At 35.4% G+C, this 21101-nt stretch overlaps 2 protein-coding genes across 3 annotated transcripts in view; one reads left to right on the top strand and one right to left on the bottom strand.

Annotated features, from left to right (window-relative positions):
• Positions 1-14573, top strand: part of Pkd2 (polycystin 2, transient receptor potential cation channel) — a 51529-nt gene extending 36956 nt beyond the window's left edge. Inside the window, exons 10-15 of one of the 2 annotated variants that reach the window (XM_076864235.2) lie at positions 1703-1801; positions 5202-5323; positions 5551-5668; positions 6908-7071; positions 13023-13170; positions 13275-14573. In XM_076864235.2, coding sequence (XP_076720350.1) covers positions 1703-1801; positions 5202-5323; positions 5551-5668; positions 6908-7071; positions 13023-13170; positions 13275-13511 — 888 coding nt within the window. In that variant the 3' untranslated portion in view covers positions 13512-14573. Of the gene's footprint in view, positions 1-1702; positions 1802-5201; positions 5324-5550; positions 5736-6907; positions 7072-13022; positions 13171-13274 lie in introns of those variants that run through there. The other variant, XR_013092127.2, reaches the window with a different exon arrangement.
• Positions 14574-20516: 5943 nt separating this feature from the next.
• LOC143405696 (broad substrate specificity ATP-binding cassette transporter ABCG2-like) overlaps positions 20517-21101 on the bottom strand; it is a 40460-nt gene continuing 39875 nt past the window's right edge. The window contains 1 exon segment of the mRNA XM_076864049.1: positions 20517-20683. Within this exon segment, the coding sequence (XP_076720164.1) occupies positions 20517-20683 (167 nt within the window).

Raw genomic sequence — 21101 nt, forward strand, 5'->3', positions numbered from 1 at the left:
CCACATCTCCCTACACACAGGGAATGATCTCCTAGTACAGAGGCCCATCTGACAGCTAGGTGACCCTGGTGAGACTGGAAGAAAGTGAACCTCCTCTCCCACCCCTTCAGGAGCCTTACTCTGCCACTATACTTTTCAAAATGTCTTCGGAGGACCCCCCCCCCCTTGAATCCATTTCAAATAAGACATTTGCAAGCATCATGTAGCCACCGGAAAGCCAGAATACAATGGTAGACTCCTGGGTTGGAAAGAAGAAAGGTGGAGGACATTCTGACTGAAATTACCCTCCAAATGGAGCCTTTAGCAAGGAATTGATTTGTATTCTATATTCTGTTCTCACAGCTTCAGAACACTAGTATTATTTGTGATGGAGAATCAGTAGCCTTCTAAAATGAGAGCCCTGTTTTGTTCATGTACCAATGAGTCAATAAATATCAACTCCATCACTTTATCCCTATAATATTACATATAGCGTATAGTATGTATAAATGTACATTGCACAGTAGGAGGTATATGGGTGATACCGAGGATGTCATGGTAAGGCAAGCAGAGCCTGATTCTGCCCTGATGAAGAGTTCATGGACTTTTATGTGGGGAAACAGAAAAAATTACACATACCATTCTATCCTTGCAAACCGAAGTTAGGTACAAAGAGGAAGGACATATAAAAGACTTATGGTTTGCAGTGCTTGGAGATAGTTAATTGTAATCAGATACTGTGACTAGAAAGCATTACCATTGGGGAGGGGAAACTCAGGAGAGTGAACAAAGTAGCAGCCAGCCACTGAATAATAATAATAGATGCAAATAATTTAGCCCTTGCCTTGCAGTATGACACATCCTGAGCATTTTGCATAGTGTTGCATTGTCCCATACTACTAATCTGTAAAGGGAAAAACTGTAACTTTCCATTACATAATGGAATGCAAAACATATCCTAAAAATGAGACTTAAAAAAGTTGAACCACATAGTTTTAGCAGTTGCAAAACTGAAAACCAATTTTACTCGACTACAAAGTCTATATCTTTCTGCAAAGTTTTCTTCTTTATCTTTTTTAACTCTTTGTCTACTGAGTCTTTCATATTCCTATTTGCAGAGATTTTTTTCCATATTTTTATTGGTGCATTATTGTTGTACATAATGTTGGAATTTGTTGTTACATGTTTATACATGCACATAATATAATAATAGAATTTGGCCTATTATTTGCCATGATATTTTTAACTCTTTAAAATATATTGTATAAATCTCAAATATGATAATATAAAAAATTTGATATAAGCATAGAATTCTACTTGTTCGTATTGACTTTTGATATTTGAAGAGCTTTTTACCGGTCCACACCCATAATAGTTTATGTGACTTTTTTACATTTATGGAACAAAACAAGCAATTTAAAATAATCCACTCTTCCTAGTAAAGATATTAATATTTTCAGGCATTTTCTCGTCTCGTTTTGTAAAACATATCAAAATACATGGTTTTATAAGTAATAATATAGGGTATATTTTCCTTTGGCATGACTTAATGGGGAAATTTTTTTTTGAAGAAGATAGTAGCAAAACTACTTATGATTTCATAAAGCCTTCTAATTGAGGGGAAAAGTATAAACAAAAAAGCATGAGTCATATTGAATTAATGTTTACAAAATATGTTTAGGCTTCGTCTCTTAACCTCTACCTTTTTTTGATTTACAAACAGAACATGTTTCTGGCCATCATCAATGATACCTACTCTGAAGTGAAATCTGATTTTGCCCAGCAGAAAGCTGAAATGGAGCTTTCAGACCTCATCAGAAAGGTAAGATAATCCCAAATTCTCTGAATTTTAAAATTTCCTACTTAAAATAATAATTGTTTCAAATTTTCCTAATTAATAATAATACATTGAAATTATTTTAAATAAGGAGTATATTACTATATCTTAGGACTAATTTAAATATTCTCTATCTTGGAGGCTTGAAAGCTGTGCTGCTGGCTTGAAAATTGGGGAGTCTTTTTATGTCCTAAATTCAACTCTTAATAACCTTGTTGACTCTTAGGTTCTGAGCTCCTTTGTATGTTTGGACATTCCCTCTAATCCACTGTCACTTCCAGATCCTGAGCTCAGAATAAACTGGAAGGCAAGAGTATATAAACCCATTTCCAGCTTTTCTATATCAATTACCATATTAAAAAAGAAAAGATTTTAGATGCCAGTATTTAGTGCCATTTCCTTTACCCTTGACCTTCTAAGCACAATTGTAAAATGGTCAGAAGAAAAGGTCCTTGGATACAGGCCACAGCCTGGTGCCTGAGGACTTCCACTTCCTTAGCTTCTCAGGCAGGGCTAGATGTTGAAGAGAGGGCAGGACAAGGAGTGGGGCAGCTTCGTTCTTCTCCATGTGACTTCTTTATTTGGTAGAAAATAAAATTTTCACAATAACAAAGACTTTTGTAGTACAAAGCGTGTTGTCCAATATCATGTTGGTAAATAAAAGGGCTCCTTGACCCTGTTTTCTGTTGAGTCAAGTCCTGGGACCATATTATCTGTGGATCATGATGTAAGGGTAAATTCCAGCTTCTTACAAGTTTCTTGCATGAGACCTAAAATCCCTGTTATCTTAAATTTAGCATCACAGTTGCCTACATTTTAGCATACCTCCATCATGTACTGAAACTCTCCACATTGTGCACAGTTTTGATAACACACAATGTTCAGGTACCACACTTTTGTTACATACCACCAAATCCTCAAAAACCTGGTTCAAGTTTGCATTATCACCACTCATTAACAGTGAGTAAGAGCACAAAGTATGAACTCCACTGCTGGCTCTTTAATCCCCACATTAATTCCTAAGTAGCAGATGTTCCTCACGCTTGGGGACTTTTGGTGACACTGCTTCCTGTCTGCTGCTGATTGTCACTGGACATCTGCTGTTCAGTTCATGCAATGACAAAGTGTGTAGTGTTGCTTTCTTGTCCTCGGTGATGAACCTATGCGACATTTACAGACATGATAATAGAAAAAAGTGAATAGGCCAGAAAGATGAAATGCAGGAAAGAAAGGAAACACACAAACCTGAAAGTGAAATCAAAACAAATGCCATGGTTTTCCAAGAAGTAGCTGAGCACGGGAATGTTGACACTGCCAACACTGGAGAGATCCAGGTGGACACCCAGAAGAACAGTTTTTCAACATCAATAAGAAAAGAATGAAGCTGTCTTGGAGGAGGGGACACCAGCAGAAATCTTCAAGTAAAAAGAAGAGTTTGTAGAGATATTTCATAACAGTGAAAGTGCAAAAGAACATTGTCAGAACGTAATCCGTAATTAGAAAGCAATATGACAATCCATCGATGTACAGAAAACATATTCCATTCACATTGTAGGGGATAATATGACGAAATACATGAGAAGGTGATGACAAGCACAATTTAAACTGCCCTGAATCCTTTTTTGTACAAAGAATTATAACAATTTACTTTTCAATATTTCTAGTGTTTTAAATTTCAATGCACTAATATTCTATTTATTTATGAATTTATAACTGCCACTAAGGGAGTATTAATGTTTCATCAAAATGTTTTAAAGTTCTGGGAACAATTAAAATTTCTGCTGTTAATTATTTGGCTCACTTTTCACAATTTCAGTCTTCAAGGTCATTTTTACAGACCTGTATTACCATGCGAAGCGAAAGCAACCTCTGCCTATAATTTATTGTTGGTTTGTTTGTTTGTGGTGCTGGGGATCAGCCTGGGGCCTCACACATGCTAGGCCAGCACGCTACCATTCACTACACCCTAACCCGAACTCTATAGTTTGTTAGTGAAAAATCCTCATCCATATTTCACTGGGATTTTTTTGTGTGGCATATCTAACATATATAAAGAAATTATTTATTGTGAGACAAGGAAAAGATAATTAATCCATGACTCAGATTTCTTGGTATTATTTTTTAAAATTAATTTTTTAATTTATATATGATAGCAGAATGCATTACAATTCTTATTACACATATAGAGCACAATTTTTCATATATATGGTTTATACAAAGTATACTCACACCAATTCGTGTCTTCATACATAATCCTAACCCTAACCCTAACTCCCTCTGTTCCCCTCCAACCCCTCTGCCCTATCTAGAGTTCATCTATTCCTCCCATGCTCCCTCTCCCTACCCCACTATGAATCAGCCTTCTTATATCAGAGAAAACTTTTGGTATTTATTTTTTGGCGGGGGGGATTGGCTAACTTCACTTAGCATTATCTTCTCTAACTCCATCCATTTACCTGCAAATGCCATGACTTTATTCTCTTTTATTGCTGAGTAATATTCCATTGTGTATATATGCCACATTTTTTTTACCCGTTCATCTACTGAAGGGCATCTAGGTTGGTTCCACAGTTTAGCTATTGTGAATTGTGCTGTTATAAACATTAATATGGCTGTAGTATGCTGTTTTGAAGTCCTTTGGGTATAGACCAAGGAGAGGGATAGCTGGGTCAAACAGTGGTTCCATTCCCAATTTTCCAAGAAATCTCCATACTGCTTTCCATATTGACTGCACCAATTTGCAGGCCCACCAGCAGTGTATGAGTATAACCTTTATTCTCCCTGGAGTGAGATGAAATCTTAGAGTGGTTTTGATTTGCATTTCTCTAATTGCTAGAAATGATCAACTTTTTTATATATATTTTCATATATTTGTTGATTGATTGTATATTCTCTTCTGAGAAGTGTCTGTTCAGGTCCTTGGCCCATTTATTGATTAGGTTATTTGGGTTTTTGGTGTTTAGCTTTTTGAGTTCTTTATATACCCTAGAGATTAGTGCTCTATCTGATGTGTGAGGGGTAAAGGTTTGCTCCAAAGATGTAGGCTCTCTGTTTACCTCACAGATTTTTTCTTTAAGAACTGTTGCATATTCCTATATATTTGGGAGCTGATAGCTATGTAATATGTAGTGATTTTTATTTGCCAACCAATTCAAAAACACATATGAAGGAAAGGACCTCAGTTCTTGGTTTATTGAAAACTTCTTACCTTTTCCGTATGTCTTTCTCAGGACTTTCATATTATTCATTTATTATTCATTCATTCAGCACACACTTCAGTTCCACCAGGCAATGGGTTTATGTTTGTTGATGCTACGAAGGAGAGGTAAGGCAAATGCAAAAGCAGAAAAAACTAAACAGATGTTCTGCTTTGTTTCCTCAATAGGGCTACCATAAAGCTTTGGTCAAACTAAAACTGAAAAAAAATACTGTGGATGACATTTCAGAGAGTCTGCGGCAAGGGGGAGGCAAGTTAAACTTTGATGAACTTCGACAAGATCTCAAAGGGTAAGAGTGACACATCCTGGGTCACTAGGAAGTTTCCGCTGCTAAAAATCAATTCTTGGTGAGAGTGTTTATGGCCCAGATACTCATAGAGAAGCATTTCTGGAATATGCTCTGAGAGGAGGCTAGGCCCCCATTCAGTGATTTCTCTTTCTCCTGCATTTTAACTTCTCTCTCTTGGGTTTGGACCATATACAAGAATGAATTCATCTGTATCCTCTCAATTTCAGGAAGGGCCATACTGATGCAGAGATTGAGGCAATATTCACCAAGTATGACCAAGATGGAGACCAGGAGCTCACTGAACATGAACATCAGCAGATGAGAGATGACCTGGAAAAAGAGAGGGTGGGTCTAGGTTAAAAGACCGTGATCTGTTTCAGCACCCACCACCTGTCAAACACTGCACTAAGTGGTGGGTGACTAGGAATCTCTCTTTCTCTCTCTCAACATATGTATTAGTGCTCTTTTTATCCCAAAAGGAGTATATAAACAGTAATATATAAGGTGCAATAAAATAGATGAGTGCAAGAAAACTAGAAACAAGGGTACAAAAATACATTATGGATAAAGCTAATAAAACTATATTGTATAACTAGGCATATGCTTATACACATTGGGCAATGGTCTTGGCCTTTTGGGCCCTAGGCTTTCTGGCAGTCAACTTGAAAGAAGATCTTGATTACTTGAATAGTTCTTAATGTCCAAGAGAGTGAGGAAAAAAAAAAAGTTACCAGAAGATAAAAACCTGGTTAATTAGTTGCTCTTTAAATTATTAACTTTTATAGTAAAATAAAATTATCATGTGCCTTTTAGTTGAATATTTACTACAGAGTAATAGACAGTAAAATTAACTGTTGGGCATGGTGGTGCCAACATAGTCTCAGCCTCTCAGGAGACCGATGTTGAGGGTACTTCCACCCAAGTGTTGGAGACCAGCCTGGGCAACATAGAACCCATCTCAAGTAACAAGTAATAAATAATAATTAAATAAACTTGTAAATGAGCTTATGTAACTAAGAATAATTAACAGTTTTTCCATTAACTTTCAAATATAAATGTTTAAACAACAATAATAACAAAAAAGAAATTGAGGTATAGAGAACACAGATGAATGTTAACATACAAAGCCACTTTCCTCCAAGGAAAAGTCTAGAATGATTGTTACTAAACAGTGCTACAGACAAGTTTATCCAAAGGTGACAAACTTCAACATTCATTGTGAAATGTAAGCACAAAGACAGTAAATGAAATTTTTGCGTCACTATTTAGTCAAAATTCTGAGATTATATCCTTCCTGCTTTAGAGTTATTGAATTTGTTCTTTTATGGAAAAAAGGTGATAAGGGTATTCTTTTATTTACTTTTTTTCTTTCTTATGTTTTTAATGTTCTTTCTTGTCCAAACAAAAGCTTAGCATCTCCTCATTAATAGTTAAAATCTGTCTGAAAATTTGTGCATTCCACAATATGGAAAAATGTGGCCATCCTGGTCTGGCTGACACCCATTTCCTACTTGCCCAAGACCTTGCTAAATTCTGTGTGAGGTCTTGGTGCCTCTCTTCACTGGGCGACCCCTTGTCTTGCAGGAGGACCTGGACTTGGACCATAGCTCTTTGCCGCGTCCCATGAGCAGCCGCAGTTTCCCAAGAAGCCTGGATGACTCTGAGGAGGATGACGACGAAGACAGTGGACACAGCTCCAGAAGGAGGGGAAGCATCTCCAGTGGGGTTTCTTATGAAGAGTTTCAAGTGTGAGTATAAAGGAATTGGCTGAATTTTGGTGCATCAGAGTCTAAACGAGATATGGCTGTTTCCTGTTTTTTCTTTCTTTTTTTTGTTTTTGTAATTAGTAAAGATACTGAACCTTTATTTTTTAAAACTTTACCATGTACTTTATTTTTTTATTGTTTCTTTTTAGTTACATATGGTAACAGTATTTATTTTGACATAATTACAAAAGCATGAAATATGATTTGTTCTAATTGAGTCCCTGGTACTTCCCCTCCCCTCTCCTTTCTGGAATAGTTGCACCAATTTGAAGTCCCACCAACAATGAATGCGTGTACCCTTTTCCCTGCATCCTTTCCAAATCCTTTCCCCTGTTCTCATCCCTCTACTGGTTTTTCTGCTGTTCACTTAGAATTATTATTTTTTTAAAAATTAATGTCCTGTTGATGTACATAGTAGTGAGATTCACTGTGGTGTATTCATATATGTATATAGAAATGTTATATAGAATTAATTCCACTGTCTTTCTTGTTCCCATCCCTCCTCCTTTTCCTTCACTTGCCTTTGTCTACTCCACTAATCTTTCTTCTATTCTCTCTCTCTCTCTCTTTCTCTCTCTTTTTTAACTTCGCCCCTTATTTTTGATAGTTTTTGCATATCAGAGAAACCATTCAACCTTTGGCTTTTAGCGATGGGCTTATTTCACTTAGCATGACAGTCTCCAGACTCATCCATTTACTGGCACATGCCATAAAGTTATTCTTCTTAATGGCTCCTCCATGTGTATACATACCATATTTTCTTTATCCATTCATCAGTTAAAGGGCACCTAGGTAGGCTCCACAGCTTAGCTATTGTGAATTGTGCTGCCATAAACATTGATGTGACTGTGTCACTATACTATGCTAATTTTAAATCCTTTGGATATATTCCAAGGAGTGGGATAACAGGGTCAAATGATGCTTCCATTTCTAAATTTTTGGGGAACTGTTATACTGCTTTCTGGAATAGTTGCACCAATTTGCAGTCCCACCAACAATGAATGCGTGTACCCTTTTCCCCGCATCCTTTCCAACATTTATTGTTAACTTGTATTCTTAATAATTGCCACTCTGACTGGAGTGAGATGAAATCTCATTGTAGTTTTAATTTGCATTTATCTTATTGCTGGAGATATTGAACATTTTTTTCATGTATTTGTTGATCATTCATATTTCTTCTTTTGAGTAGTGTCTTTTTAGTTCCTTTGCCCATTTATTGATTGGGTTATTTGCCTTTTGGTGTTAAGTTTTCTGAGTTCTTTGAATATCCTGTTTATTAATGCCCTGAGGAGCAGGTATCAAAGATTGTCTCCCATTCTCTGTGCTCTCTCTTCATGTTCTTGATTGTTTCCTTTGCTATGAAGAAGCTTTTTAAATTTGATGCCATCCCATTTATTGATCTTTTATTTTAATTCTTGCACTTTAGGAGTCTTGTTAAGGAAGTCAGTTTCTGAGCCTGCATGTTAGAATGCTGGGCCCTCATTTTTGTGTAGCAGGTGCAGGGTTTCTGTCTAATTCCTAGGTCTTTGATACACTTTGAGTTGAGTTTTATACAGGGAGATAGGGGTTAAATTTCATTCTACTTCATTTGGATTTCCAGTTTTCCCAGCACCATTTGTTGAAGAGGCTATCTTTTCTCCAATGTATTTTTGGCACCCTTGTCTAGTATGATATAACTATATTTATGTGGGTTTGTCTCTGTGTCTTCTGTTGTATTATGTTGTTTTTTGTACCTGTTGTGGTGCCAGTATTTTGCTGTTTTTGTTACTGCTCTGTGGTATAATTTGAGTTCTGATACTGTGATGCCTTTTGCTTTGTGTGTGTGTGTTTTTTTTTTTTTCACTGAGGAGTGCTTTGGCTATTCTTCCAGCTTTTTCTATTTCTGTGAATGCTATATACAAAAACCCAAGGCCAACATTATTCTGAATAGAGAAAAACTGAAAGGATTTCCTTTAAAATCTGGGACAAGAAAAGGATATCTATTTTCACCACTCCTATTTAATATATTGTTAGAAATTCTAGCCAGAACAATATAGGCAAGCAAAAGATATTAAATGGATACAAATAGGAAATGAAGAGCTCAAATTATCTCTGTTTGCTGACCTAAAAGCTCCATAAAGACTTCTAGAACTCACAAATGAATTCAGCAAAGTACCAAGAATCAACATCTAAAAACTGCCCCGCTGTCCCTGGTAAATAAAATACTTGGGAATCAATCTAACGAAAGAGGTGAAAGACCTCTGTAACAAAAATGACTGAACACTAAAGAAAGGAATTGAAGAAGTCCTTAGAATATGGAAAGACCTCCTATATTCTTAGGCAGAACTAACATTTCTAAATGGCCGTACTACCAAAAGTGCTCTATAGATTCAATGCAATTTCCATCAAAAATTCCCTGCATTTCTTAATCCATTCTTCTCCATTGTTAACCATCAATTCTTTTTTGTGACTTTTATTCATGCATTTTGTCTTTAGAAAGGTAAAGTGTTTATTATAGGAAAAATGGATAATATAGAAAAAAGAAAGAAAACATTTATATCTCCTATATTTCTAGCAATGAAAATTTCTATTAATATTTTATTGTCTGAGGTTCCATTTACATGCATTTAACAATATTTTTACAAATTTTCTTAGACTAACATATACTTTATTGTGGAGGTTTCCGGGTGCAATTAAAAAGAATGTATATTATGCTACTTTTTTTTTTAACTAGAGTCATACATAAGAGTTGGGCTCATTTTGACAAATTCATACATGTATGGAATTTTATTTACTCCCATTTCAGTCCCCAGTGCCTCCCCATTTCCCTTCTCTCTCCACAGTCCCCTTTCTCTGCTCATCTTCCTTTCAATTATTTATTTATTTTTGATTGGTGTTTTATACATGTATGTAAAAGTGGAATTCACTGTGGTATATTTATACATGCACACAGTGTGATTTTGTTAAATTCATTTTGCATTTTCTCCCCTTTCCCATCCCTCCTCCCTCCCTATCTCTTCCTCCCTCTACTCTGCTGATCTTCCCTATATCTTAATGAGTCCCCTCTAACCCCATTTATTTCCCTTTATTTTGCTATAGCTTCCTCATATGAAGGAAGAAAACTTCAGCCTTTGTTTTTAACAGTCTGGTTTATTTATTATGCCATTTTGAGTGGAGTGATTTCCAGAGGTCTGATATGTCTAGTGGCTTTATGGTGTTATTTGAGTCTCTTTTTTCTTTATTGTTCTTCTGTGTAGTTGTTCTAATTGTGAAAGTGTGCTATTAAATTCTCCAACTGTTTTATTCAATTGTCTATTTATCACTTTAATTCTGTAAGATTTTGTTTTGTTTATTTTGAGGCAGTGTTGTTAGGTGCACATTTGTAATTAGTATATGTTCCTAATTGATGACCCTGCTTTAATTATAAGATGTCTCACTCCATCTTAGTAAAATGTTTTTTTTTTTTTTGACTGAAATAACTGTAGCCACTCCAGCTTTCTTATGGTTGCTCTTTGCATGACATATTTTTGCATCTTTGAATCTAAAATGTGTCTCATGTAGACAGCATACGTTTAGATCTTGCCTTTTTTTATTATTTGTCAATCTCTGCCTTTTGTTTGGATTGTTTGAGCCATTTACATTTAAGGTTATCATTGACATAGTTGGATTTATTTCTGACATTTTACATTGTATTTTCTAATGTCTCTTTTGTTCCTCCATTCCTTCCATATTTTTTTTCTTTTCCACTAAGTGAATATTTTATAGTGTAATAATTTGGTTTTTTTACTAATTTTTTCACTATTTTTAGGACTTTTTTGTGTGTGGTTGCTTTAGGATGTAACATATATAAATCAGTTAGTGAGAAACTACTTAGGTTTTAAATTAAATTAGTCCAGCAAGCTAAGGAAATGTTATTTCTAAATAGCTCTTTTTCTTCTTTCCACTTTCTATGGCCACTCTATGTGTGTGTATACGTGTATCTGTGTGTGTGTGTGTGTGTGTGTGTGTATGTATGTGTGTATTATCTCATGATACTGATCTACATACAGTGTACAAACTCAATATTACATTGAAGTAGTCATCCCAATATATAATTTTATGTCTCTTAACAAAGCTGAAAGAAGAATTAGAAGTATATATTTATAGGATTTGCTAAATTAACCTTCTCATCTTATTAACCTTACCACATCTGATTCTCTTCTGTTCTCTATATTCATGGTGCCATCTGATGTTATTTTCTTGCTCCAATAAAACTTTGCTCCTACCTATACTGTAAACATTATTTAATTAAATATTCTGTCACAGTATAACTTCTGGTGTCACCTGGTCATTGTTAAGTGTATTGTATTTATATATGTTTATAGGACCAATAATCCAATTATGTACAGATCTCACACAGTTGATTTTAAATTAGTTAAGAAAAATAGGAGGAAATGTGCATTTCTACTGTATTTTATATTTACATAATGACTTCTACCAATGTACTGTTTTTTCATGAGGTTTATAATTGCTGTGATTTTATTTCAACCTGAAGAATTTCTGAAAATTAGACATAACTTTCCTATGTTCCTATATGAATACACGAACAGTGTAACTTCACATCATGTACAACCACATGAATGAGAAGTTATAGTCCATGTATGTATAATATGTCAAAATTCATTCTACTATAATGGATAAATAAAAAAGCAAATAATTTTAAAAAATTAAAAAAGAAATATTGGGAATTAAATGTTCTAAGACTTTGCAATAAAATCTTATCAAAAGTAAAAAAAAAAAGAATTTCTGTTAGTATTTATTGTAAAGCAGATCTTCTAGCAAAAACTCTCTGCTCTTGTTTATCTGAGTATGTTTTGTTTTGTCCTCATTTTTTCTGGCCTCCAATGTTTCTGATAAGACAGATGTTAATCTTACTAAAAGTTCCCTGCTACATGTCTCTAAATATTTGTACTTAGTATGTGTGTGTCTCCAAGACTATCCAAGACTATTCCAAAAAACTTGGAGTTTTTTTTTTTTTTTTGTGTGTGTGTGTGTGCTTCCTTGATAGGTAATGTTTTTCAAAATATTTGGGAGGCATTCAAGCATTATTTCTTCAAATATTTTTTAAAATGCTGCAGACTCTTATTCTTATAGAAAAATAGCAGATTTCTTTGAATAAATGTCTTTTCGTTTGTTGTATGACCTTAAGAAAATTTCTCATGCATTTGAATGTTGGAGTTTTTAAAAACAATTTTCAACATTTATAGTCATTTCACTGGGGAGAAAATCTACAGAACTCTCATGTGCCATCATTCTAGAAGTTGTCTCAAGTTACCCTATTTTAAGACATTTCCATAATATTTTAAAATTGAGACCCCAGGGATGATGAGTGAGCATACGGTTTTCTCCACTGGTTTATTTACTCAGTATACTGTGAACGTTATTTAATTAAATATTTTGTCACAGTATAACTTCTGGTGTCACCTAAGAGTTCCATTGTATAGATAGACAATGATGTATTTAAACAATTTCCAATTGATTGGCTAATGTAGCTATTTCAATGTTTTCTAATAAGAAGCAGCATTGCAGTAAAAAAATTATAACATAAAACATTTCTTTAGAAAAAGTTCTAAAACTAGAACATCCAAAAGAAGGATTAGGCATCCTTCTAAGATTTAAAATACAATCGCAACTCTCTGGAGATGTGAGCCATCTAGGAATCCCACCAGCAGCCTATGAAAGTTTGTCCCTAGGCTTGAGACCACTAGAAAAGGGTTCAGGGCTGGAGATGTGGCTCAGTGATAGAACACCTGCCTAAGGACCTGGGTTCCATCCCCAGCCTTGCCAAAATAATTTAAAAATAGAAAGTATTTCAGGTTATGATTGTTTTAAAAAATCTTAGCATTTCTGTCTGAAAAACCAATGGAGCTGAAAAGATAATGCAGCTTTGCCCTCTTAACTGTGGTTACCTGCAGCCTGGTGAGGCGCGTGGACCGCATGGAGCACTCCATCGGCAGCATTGTGTCCAAGATCGATGCTGTGATCGTCAAGTTAGAGACCATGGAGCGGACCAAAGTGAAGAGACGGGAGGTGCTGGGGAGGCTGCTGGATGGGGTGGCCGAGGTAAGAGGTTATGGGCTGGAGAATGATGAACAAAGGATTCATTTCCATGTACAAGAACATGCATCACCTCACCAGTAACACCTTGGTTTCTTTTCTCTTGTTAGGATGAAAGACTGGGTCGTGACAGTGAAATCCACAGGGAACAGATGGAGCAGTTAGTGCGGGAAGAGCTGGAGCGCTGGGAATCTGATGATGCAGCTTCCCAGATAAGTCACCGGCTAGGCACACCTGTGGGACTCAATGGTCAGCCTCGCCCCAGAGGATCCCGGCCTTCCTCCTCCCAGTCCACAGAGGGCGCAGAAGGTGGAGGTGGAAATGGGAGTGCCAATATGCACGTGTGAGGAGTGTTGGTGTGTATGTTCCTGATAGGCGAGAAGGCTCTGTCCCAATCGCCATAACAAGTATACTATTTATATGCCCTGATTACCATATGATGCTGGCCTATGTGACTGATTGTTAATCTTCTGCACTTTAACTTATTTTATATAAATGTTACCCGTGGATCCAAGTGTTTTTTGTTTGTTTGTTTGTTTGTTTTGGTTTGGTTTTTTGGTTTTTGAGGGTTTTTTTCCCCCTCATATGAGAAATCTAGATGTAAATATTGAGTTCAGGGAAAATCTTTGAAAAGTATGTGGAGTGTATGGTCAGTTGCCACCATGCCTGCATCTTTCCAATTGACAGTGAAGTAGCCTTTATAGCTAGAAGAGAACAGTCAAAGGTCTTCTGAGTTTACTTCCATTCACAAAAATCAGTATTGCCACTTTTGTCCAGTGTATGAAAGCAAGTAGGACATTCCTCTCCACTTGGGGAGTAACTCATGAGCTCAATGCATGGCTTTCTTTTTAAAAAGGATTCTTTTTTTTTTTTTTTTTTTCCAACTACCTTACTGGAGTGAACTTTTCTAAAAGACTAGGTAGAAAAGAACTCCAGACCACAGAATGGGTATGTAGTCACTATGCTAGAATTTGTATGAGTGGTTAAGATAAATGTTAAATACTGTGCTTTTATTGTTTGTTTATATCTAAAATCTGTGAGACTATAATTTCATTTTTATATTATATTAGCTTTGAATTTGAAATAGCCAAGAAAACCACCAAAGACCAATTTGAAGAGGAAATGGTAATTTCAAACTTTAGTTTTGAAATTCATTAAACCACCAACAAAACTAAAGTTTCAGTTTAATACTCTCTCAAGAATTTAGTTCTCAAATATTCCTGATCCAATATTAATAATGTAAATGATGCTCAATTTAGTAAAAAGGAGGCATTGGTATTCAAAGTTCATCCTTTGTCAGAAAGTACCAGCCACATTTTGAGTTAGCAGCAGTTGTTTTCAATAGAAAAGGGTCTTACAAAATTTATGGGAGAAAAACCTATTTCTCAAAAAAAAAAAAAAAAACCAAATTATTTTTCAAAAGTATTGGGAAATGTGGCCTTTTGATAGCTAATAGGACCAGCAAGGGCAATGTAATATTGGTGAGCATCTCTCAGTTGGATAACAGAAGGAAGTCCTGCTTTTTAATGCTGCATCTTAAGTAGTTCATTCCATTGGTGGAGTATGTCAGTCATCTCTAATGAAAAGAGAAGACAGGCCTTTCTGCCTTAGTGTCTATAAAAATAAAACATACTGAGTGTCTTTAACAGTCATTCCCCATGGATTTATCTCTATCTGTCTTTATTTTAACATGCTACACCAATTCTTTATTCCTAGGTACTGAAGTTTGCATTCCAGGGGAATGGAGTGTACATATTTATGTTTGTGTACCTTGTTGTTACATGTAAACAAACTTCAATTTGAAGTGCAACTATTATGTGGTATCCATGTATATTGACCCGGTGCCATAGGTTGATTATGGTCACTAGAAACTCTTTTTATGGTACTTATCATTGTACTGTTTTTCATTTCACTTGTAAAACATGGTGAAATTCTTTTCTCATTATCCATAAGTTCCATACATTTTTATTCTTTAGTCATGGAGCATTCAGTCCCAGCCCTTTCCTTATCACCTTCCCACCTCTGTATGACAGGAATAATTATGATGTTACATATGCCAGTATCAACAATCAAGAATTTTATAATTGTGTAATACTGAGCACTTTACTTCCTAATAAAGACTTGATAAAATATCAGATGTAAGAACTGTGTGTTTCCTATGTAGAAAACAGTTGGGTAATTTGCCTTTTATCAAGAGATAGTTAATAAGGGCTTAGATTTCAAAAAAGCCACTTTTTCCATGTTCAAAAACAAGATATTTAATACATTTTCTTACTTATTACACCACATAAACATTTCTGGTAACCATTAAAACTTTATATACAGGGCTGTCATGCATGGTGTCTAATTTTTAGTTCCCTGAGGATTATAGCCCAAGACAAGGATTCCAGGAGGTCAGGCAGGTGGCTTTATTTGGGAAACGGAAGTGATAGAGGGGGGAGAACAGGAGAGGGAAGATGTTAGGAAAGGGCAGGCTATCACGCTGACCCACACCATAGGCTACTGAAGCCCCAGCTCTGGGTAATAGTAAGATACAAACAATTTAGACTCATCTAATCTTGAGATGTAGGACTTTGGATGAAAAGCTATTCCAGGAGAATGAGTAATTCTTTAGTGCTTCCTGTAGACACAGCAGCCCTTACTGGCTTCTGAGTCAGGAAAAACCTGCAGGCACAGGTAACTGGGAATGGGTAGGCACACACTGAAGTGCTGTGACACAAAAGACGTGGGCAAGGTGCCTGCAGTACCCACTAGGTGGATTCACCCAAAATTCAACTCCAAGGAATTCCATTCACTTATGACACAGGTAGATAAAACCCTGTGGAGATATGTCCCAAGCTTTCTTTGTAGACCACCCATGACACAGGGAGAAGCTGTAAATATAGCACTAGGTTAAGATTCCGGTCCTCACTGTATAAATACTAGACATGTGACCCCACGAGGACTCCTAGTGGCTGAGTCTACTTTTCTGAAGATTTCCAATTTCTCATTTATAAATTAAGAAATTGAATGCCTATCTTGTGTCCCTTAGAATATTCTCTTACAGTGGAGAAATAAGGATGTGTAAGTACAAAAGCACATTAAAGTTGAAATTTCCCTTTGAAATGAAAAGAGGCTGTGTGGTACCTAGCACAGGGACTTGTTCAACAAATAATGATTGGTGGAATCAGCAAAAGTGAAAGCATTTCTCAAAAATTTAAAATTGGAAATCTAAAATAGAGTGACTGATGGTGACAAATGATAACTGGAAACTCTTAAAAGTCTTCAAGAAGCTTTCACTGTAAATATATTTAAAACTATTTGTCAATTACAAAATTTAATAGCTTTCCTGTATACCAATAAAGAAATCATGAAAACCATGTCATTCACATAACATAGGGAGAAAACAGAAAGAAGGAAAAGAAAACCCTAGGAATAAATCTAACCAAGGAGTTGAAAGACCTCTACAATGAAAAAAAATTGAATATTGAAAAAGATAGAAGATGGAAAGACCTCTCATGTTCATGGATAAGCAGAATTAACATGGATAAAATTGCCATACTATTAAAAGTAATTACAGATTCAATACAATCCCCATCAAAATACCAATGACATTGTTTAAAGAACTGGAAGAAACAGTCCTAACATTCATTTGAGAGAATAAAAGATTGAGAATAGCCAAAGCAATTCTAAGTCAAAAAAGCCATGCTGGAAGCTTCACGATATCTGACTTCAAATTACACAACAGAGCTGCAGTAATAACTTCATTGTACCAGCACAAAAACAGACACATAGACCAAAGGTACAGAATAGAAGACATAGAGACAAATCCACTTAGATGTAGTCATATTTGACTTCTGACAGGTGCCAAACAAACTTTAAAGAAAAGATAGCCTTTTTAATTTACATGGTGTTGGAAAACTTCTTATCCATATATAGAAGAATGATACTAGACTCTATAATCCTCACCCTGAATAAAAAAGAACTCAAAATGGATCAAATACCTAGAAATTAGACTAAACACTATGCAACTTCTAGAAGAAAACGTAAGGTCATCATTTCAAAATATATGCACAAGAAATGACTTTCTCGATAGTACCCTTTTTTTTAATTGCTTTTATTTTTTAAATACATGGCAGCGGAATGCATTATAATTCTCGTTATACTTATAAAGCACAATTTTTCATATCTTTGTATATAAAGTATATTCATGCCAATTTATGTCTTTATACATGTACTTTTTGCATTACAATTCTTATTATACATATATACAACAATTTTTCATATCTCTGTATATAAAGTATGTTGACACCCAATTTGAATCTTCATACATGTACTTTGGATAATGATATCCAACACATTCCACCATCCTTGCTAATTCCCTGCCCCCTCCCTTTCCCTCCCACCCCTCTTCCCTATCTAGAATTCATCTATTCCTCCCATGTTCTCCCTTCCTACCACACTATGAGTCAGCCTCCTTATATCAGAGAAAACATTTGGCATTTGTTTTTTGGGGGAATTGGCTAACTTTAATTAGCATTATCTTCTTCAATGTCATCCATTTACCTGCAAATGCCTGACTCTTAAAGCTCAGGAAATAATGCCAAGAGTTAATAAATAAGGATGAGATAGAATTTAAAGCATCTGCACAGCAAAAGAAACAAGAATGTGAAGAGAGATGCTAGAGAAAGGAAGAAAAATCTTTGCTAGCTGCTCTTCTGATAGAGTGTTAATGTCCATGATAGTTAAAGCACTCAAAATCAACACCAGAAAAACAAATAACCAATTAATAAATGGAGTAATGAACTGAATAGATCTCAAAAGAAGAAATAAAAATGTTAATCAAATATATGGGAAAATATGTTCAGCATCATTAGCAATTAGAGAAATGAAAATTAAAAAAGTTATACTGAGATGTCATCTGCAGTTAGAATGTCAATCATCAAAATTACAAACCATTGCAACTGTTTAGGAGAATGTGGAGAAAAGGAACACTTTTACACTGCTTGTAGGATTGTCAACTAGTACAACCACTGTGGAAATCAGTGTGGAGGTTCCTCAAAAATGTAAGCGTGGAACTGCCATCTAAGCCAGCTGTACCACGCCCTTAATATTTATCCTAAAGGATTAAAGTCATCATATTATAGTGACACCTGCATACCCATGTTTATGGCAGCACAATTCACAATAGCCAGACTGAGGAACAAGCCTAGGTGTCTATCCACAGATGAATAGATAAAGAAAATGTGACATATATACACAATGGAGTTTTATTCAGCCATAAAGAAAAAATGAATTTGCAGGAAAATGGATGGAACTTGAGACCATTATGTCTAGTGAAATAAGCCAAACTCAGAAGATCGAGGGTCATATATTTTCTCTCACCTGTGGAAGCTAGAAAGGGAAAAGGAAAAGTAAGGTGGGGAGAATCTCAAGAAAATAAAAGGGAGATCTGTAGAGGAAAGTGACTAGGGGGAGAGGGAAGGGGTAAAAAGGGGACATACTGGGGAATGATATTAATCAAGCTGTATTGTTATACATGCATGCACAAATATGTAACAACAGATCCCACCCTATGTACATTTAAAATGTACATAAAAATAGTGATGGAAAAATTACTATTTCTACACTTTACTGCCTTTCACCTCATATTATAACATAAACATGTCCTGAAATCCTGATTTTGTTAATAGTGACAGAGTATGTTACTATAAATTATTTTACATATTGCATGGATATATATATATATGTATATCTCTATATAAAGTAATGTTATGAATTTATAATTTATACCAAATAACCAAAACATATTAACCTTATTCCTGCTATTGATGAACATTTATATTTTTCCATTTTTAATGATTTTCTATGAGACTATAACTAATATAACCTCTTTTTTATTATTTCTTTATAGAATTTTCACAAAAATTATGAAAACGTAGTCTTGATACAATTTTCCAAGCAATTCTTTAAGATGTTTGTACCAATTTATACAAAAGCCAAAATAATATGAGCCCATTTGCCCTAATTGCAAACACAATTTTTTAACAAATTATTTCTTTTTAGTTGAATTGAAACAAAAATTTATTCATGAAATGGAATAAATTATTGAACCTCAAAGTTTGCCTCCAAAAGACAGGATTTCCTAAAACTTCCTCCAGAGTTTAAAAGAAACACATTCAAAACTTTAAGATAGAGATTTCTCAGCAGGTGTAGGTTTGTTTCAAGAGGGTAAAACACACCCAAGATTTTTAATTGAAATCACAAGCCATCACTGATCTTGAAAAGTAAAAAAAACAAAAAACCTTTGATTGAAAAAAATATTAATTTTTGCTAATTGAATAAGTCAAAATGGCATCAATTTCACAATTTCTTAAGGTTTGATGTTTTCATTTTAATCATTTATGTTTTTATTGTATGAACTACTGATTCTTTTATTGGCTACAGGAAATATTTACTACTGTGGAGGAAAGGGTATGCCCAAGACATAATTAAAATGGTTAATGGGCTCTTCCTATTGGACAAACTTCAGGCTGCATTACAAAGGCAAAGGCATCTCTTTGAAAGGGTGGGATGAAGAAGAGGGGTGGAGAAATTGAATATCCAGCATATTTCAATATGAACCTGTCAAATGGAAGAAATATTGGGTATATACAATCTCCCAAGAAAATAGAAGGATCATGGAAAAAGCTGTGTTGAAAAAATGAACTGCTTTATTTACCAGTGAAGGTTAAAAACTATCAAGTAGCCTGGAAAACAAAATGGCTTTGAAAAATGCAATATATATTAAACACTGGAGGCAGCCAGTGTTCCCCCAAATCCAAATGCATATGAACTTTACCTCTGAAAAGGTTATTGAATGATTATGAAATAAATGCTGTTAACACAAATTTTATTATTTATCCAGATCAATCTCTTAGTTTATCAAACAAATCTGAGCATATCATGAAATCCAATGTGTAGTTGCAAATATAGAGAAATTCTTAGGTTGTCAATTTATCTGTGAGTCCAGACTTTGAACTCAAAATAAATAAATAAATGGCAGTAGAAGAGGAGACAGGAAAGGGGGAAAGGCCAATACACAATTATGCTGTTAAAGTTGCCTCTGTGGGCAAAAGGATGGATTCCTCCTCTAATAGCACAAAGGAATGCATCCCAAAATTTCCTGTCTGAAAAGCATCATGCTGGGACATTTCTCTTTGGCTCTGTCCCTGTTTGTTACAAGTGCTCATGGGATATTAACCTTGGTCTTCCCCATCATATTTGCACACAATCTGACCTTCTTGTAACTTAGAAACAAGCCTAAGAGCAGTCCTAAGAGGAGAGAGGTGTGGTGCAGGCTGGAGGAGGGATGCTGTTGGAGTGAGCTCAGCTCACATGGAATCGTCCACCACAGCAGCAACCAAAAGTGGAGGTGCACAGAGGAGATGTGACAGCACCAACAGTACCCAATTCAGCCCACCCCTCCCACCATACAGATCCACTCGTAAACATCTCAAGTTCACTCTGGACAGCTTGAGGGAGAGGCTAGTAGCAATATCTAGAAAACACAATACTGGAGGGTCAATGGAACTAGCTGGTCCCCATTGCTGATATTTCCCACAGGCCACAAGCACCATTTTTTATTTCTCTCTTCTAGCGTCCTTTCTAGAACTTCCTTATTCTTGGTCATTACTTCAGCTGTACTAAGCTGCTTGCCAGGTGACAGCCCAGCTCTTATGAGATCCATTGACAGCCTCCATCTCTGTTCCCTTGACAATTCTTTTCTAAAGCCCATTGGATATGCACTGGAGTAGGAAAAAGACATCTTACAAGTCAGTATTGTTACTGTTCAAATATGTATACGTGCAGTAGATGTTAATGAAATTCAAATCTAAGGTTCAAGAAGATGGCTTCAAAGACAGACAAGAGATATGTACACTTCCTCTTTAATCTTTCTCTCCAAATTACCTGCTTTT

The sequence above is a fragment of the Callospermophilus lateralis genome, chromosome 8 (genome assembly GCF_048772815.1).
Source record: "Callospermophilus lateralis isolate mCalLat2 chromosome 8, mCalLat2.hap1, whole genome shotgun sequence".
Taxonomy (NCBI): Eukaryota; Metazoa; Chordata; class Mammalia; order Rodentia; family Sciuridae; genus Callospermophilus; species Callospermophilus lateralis.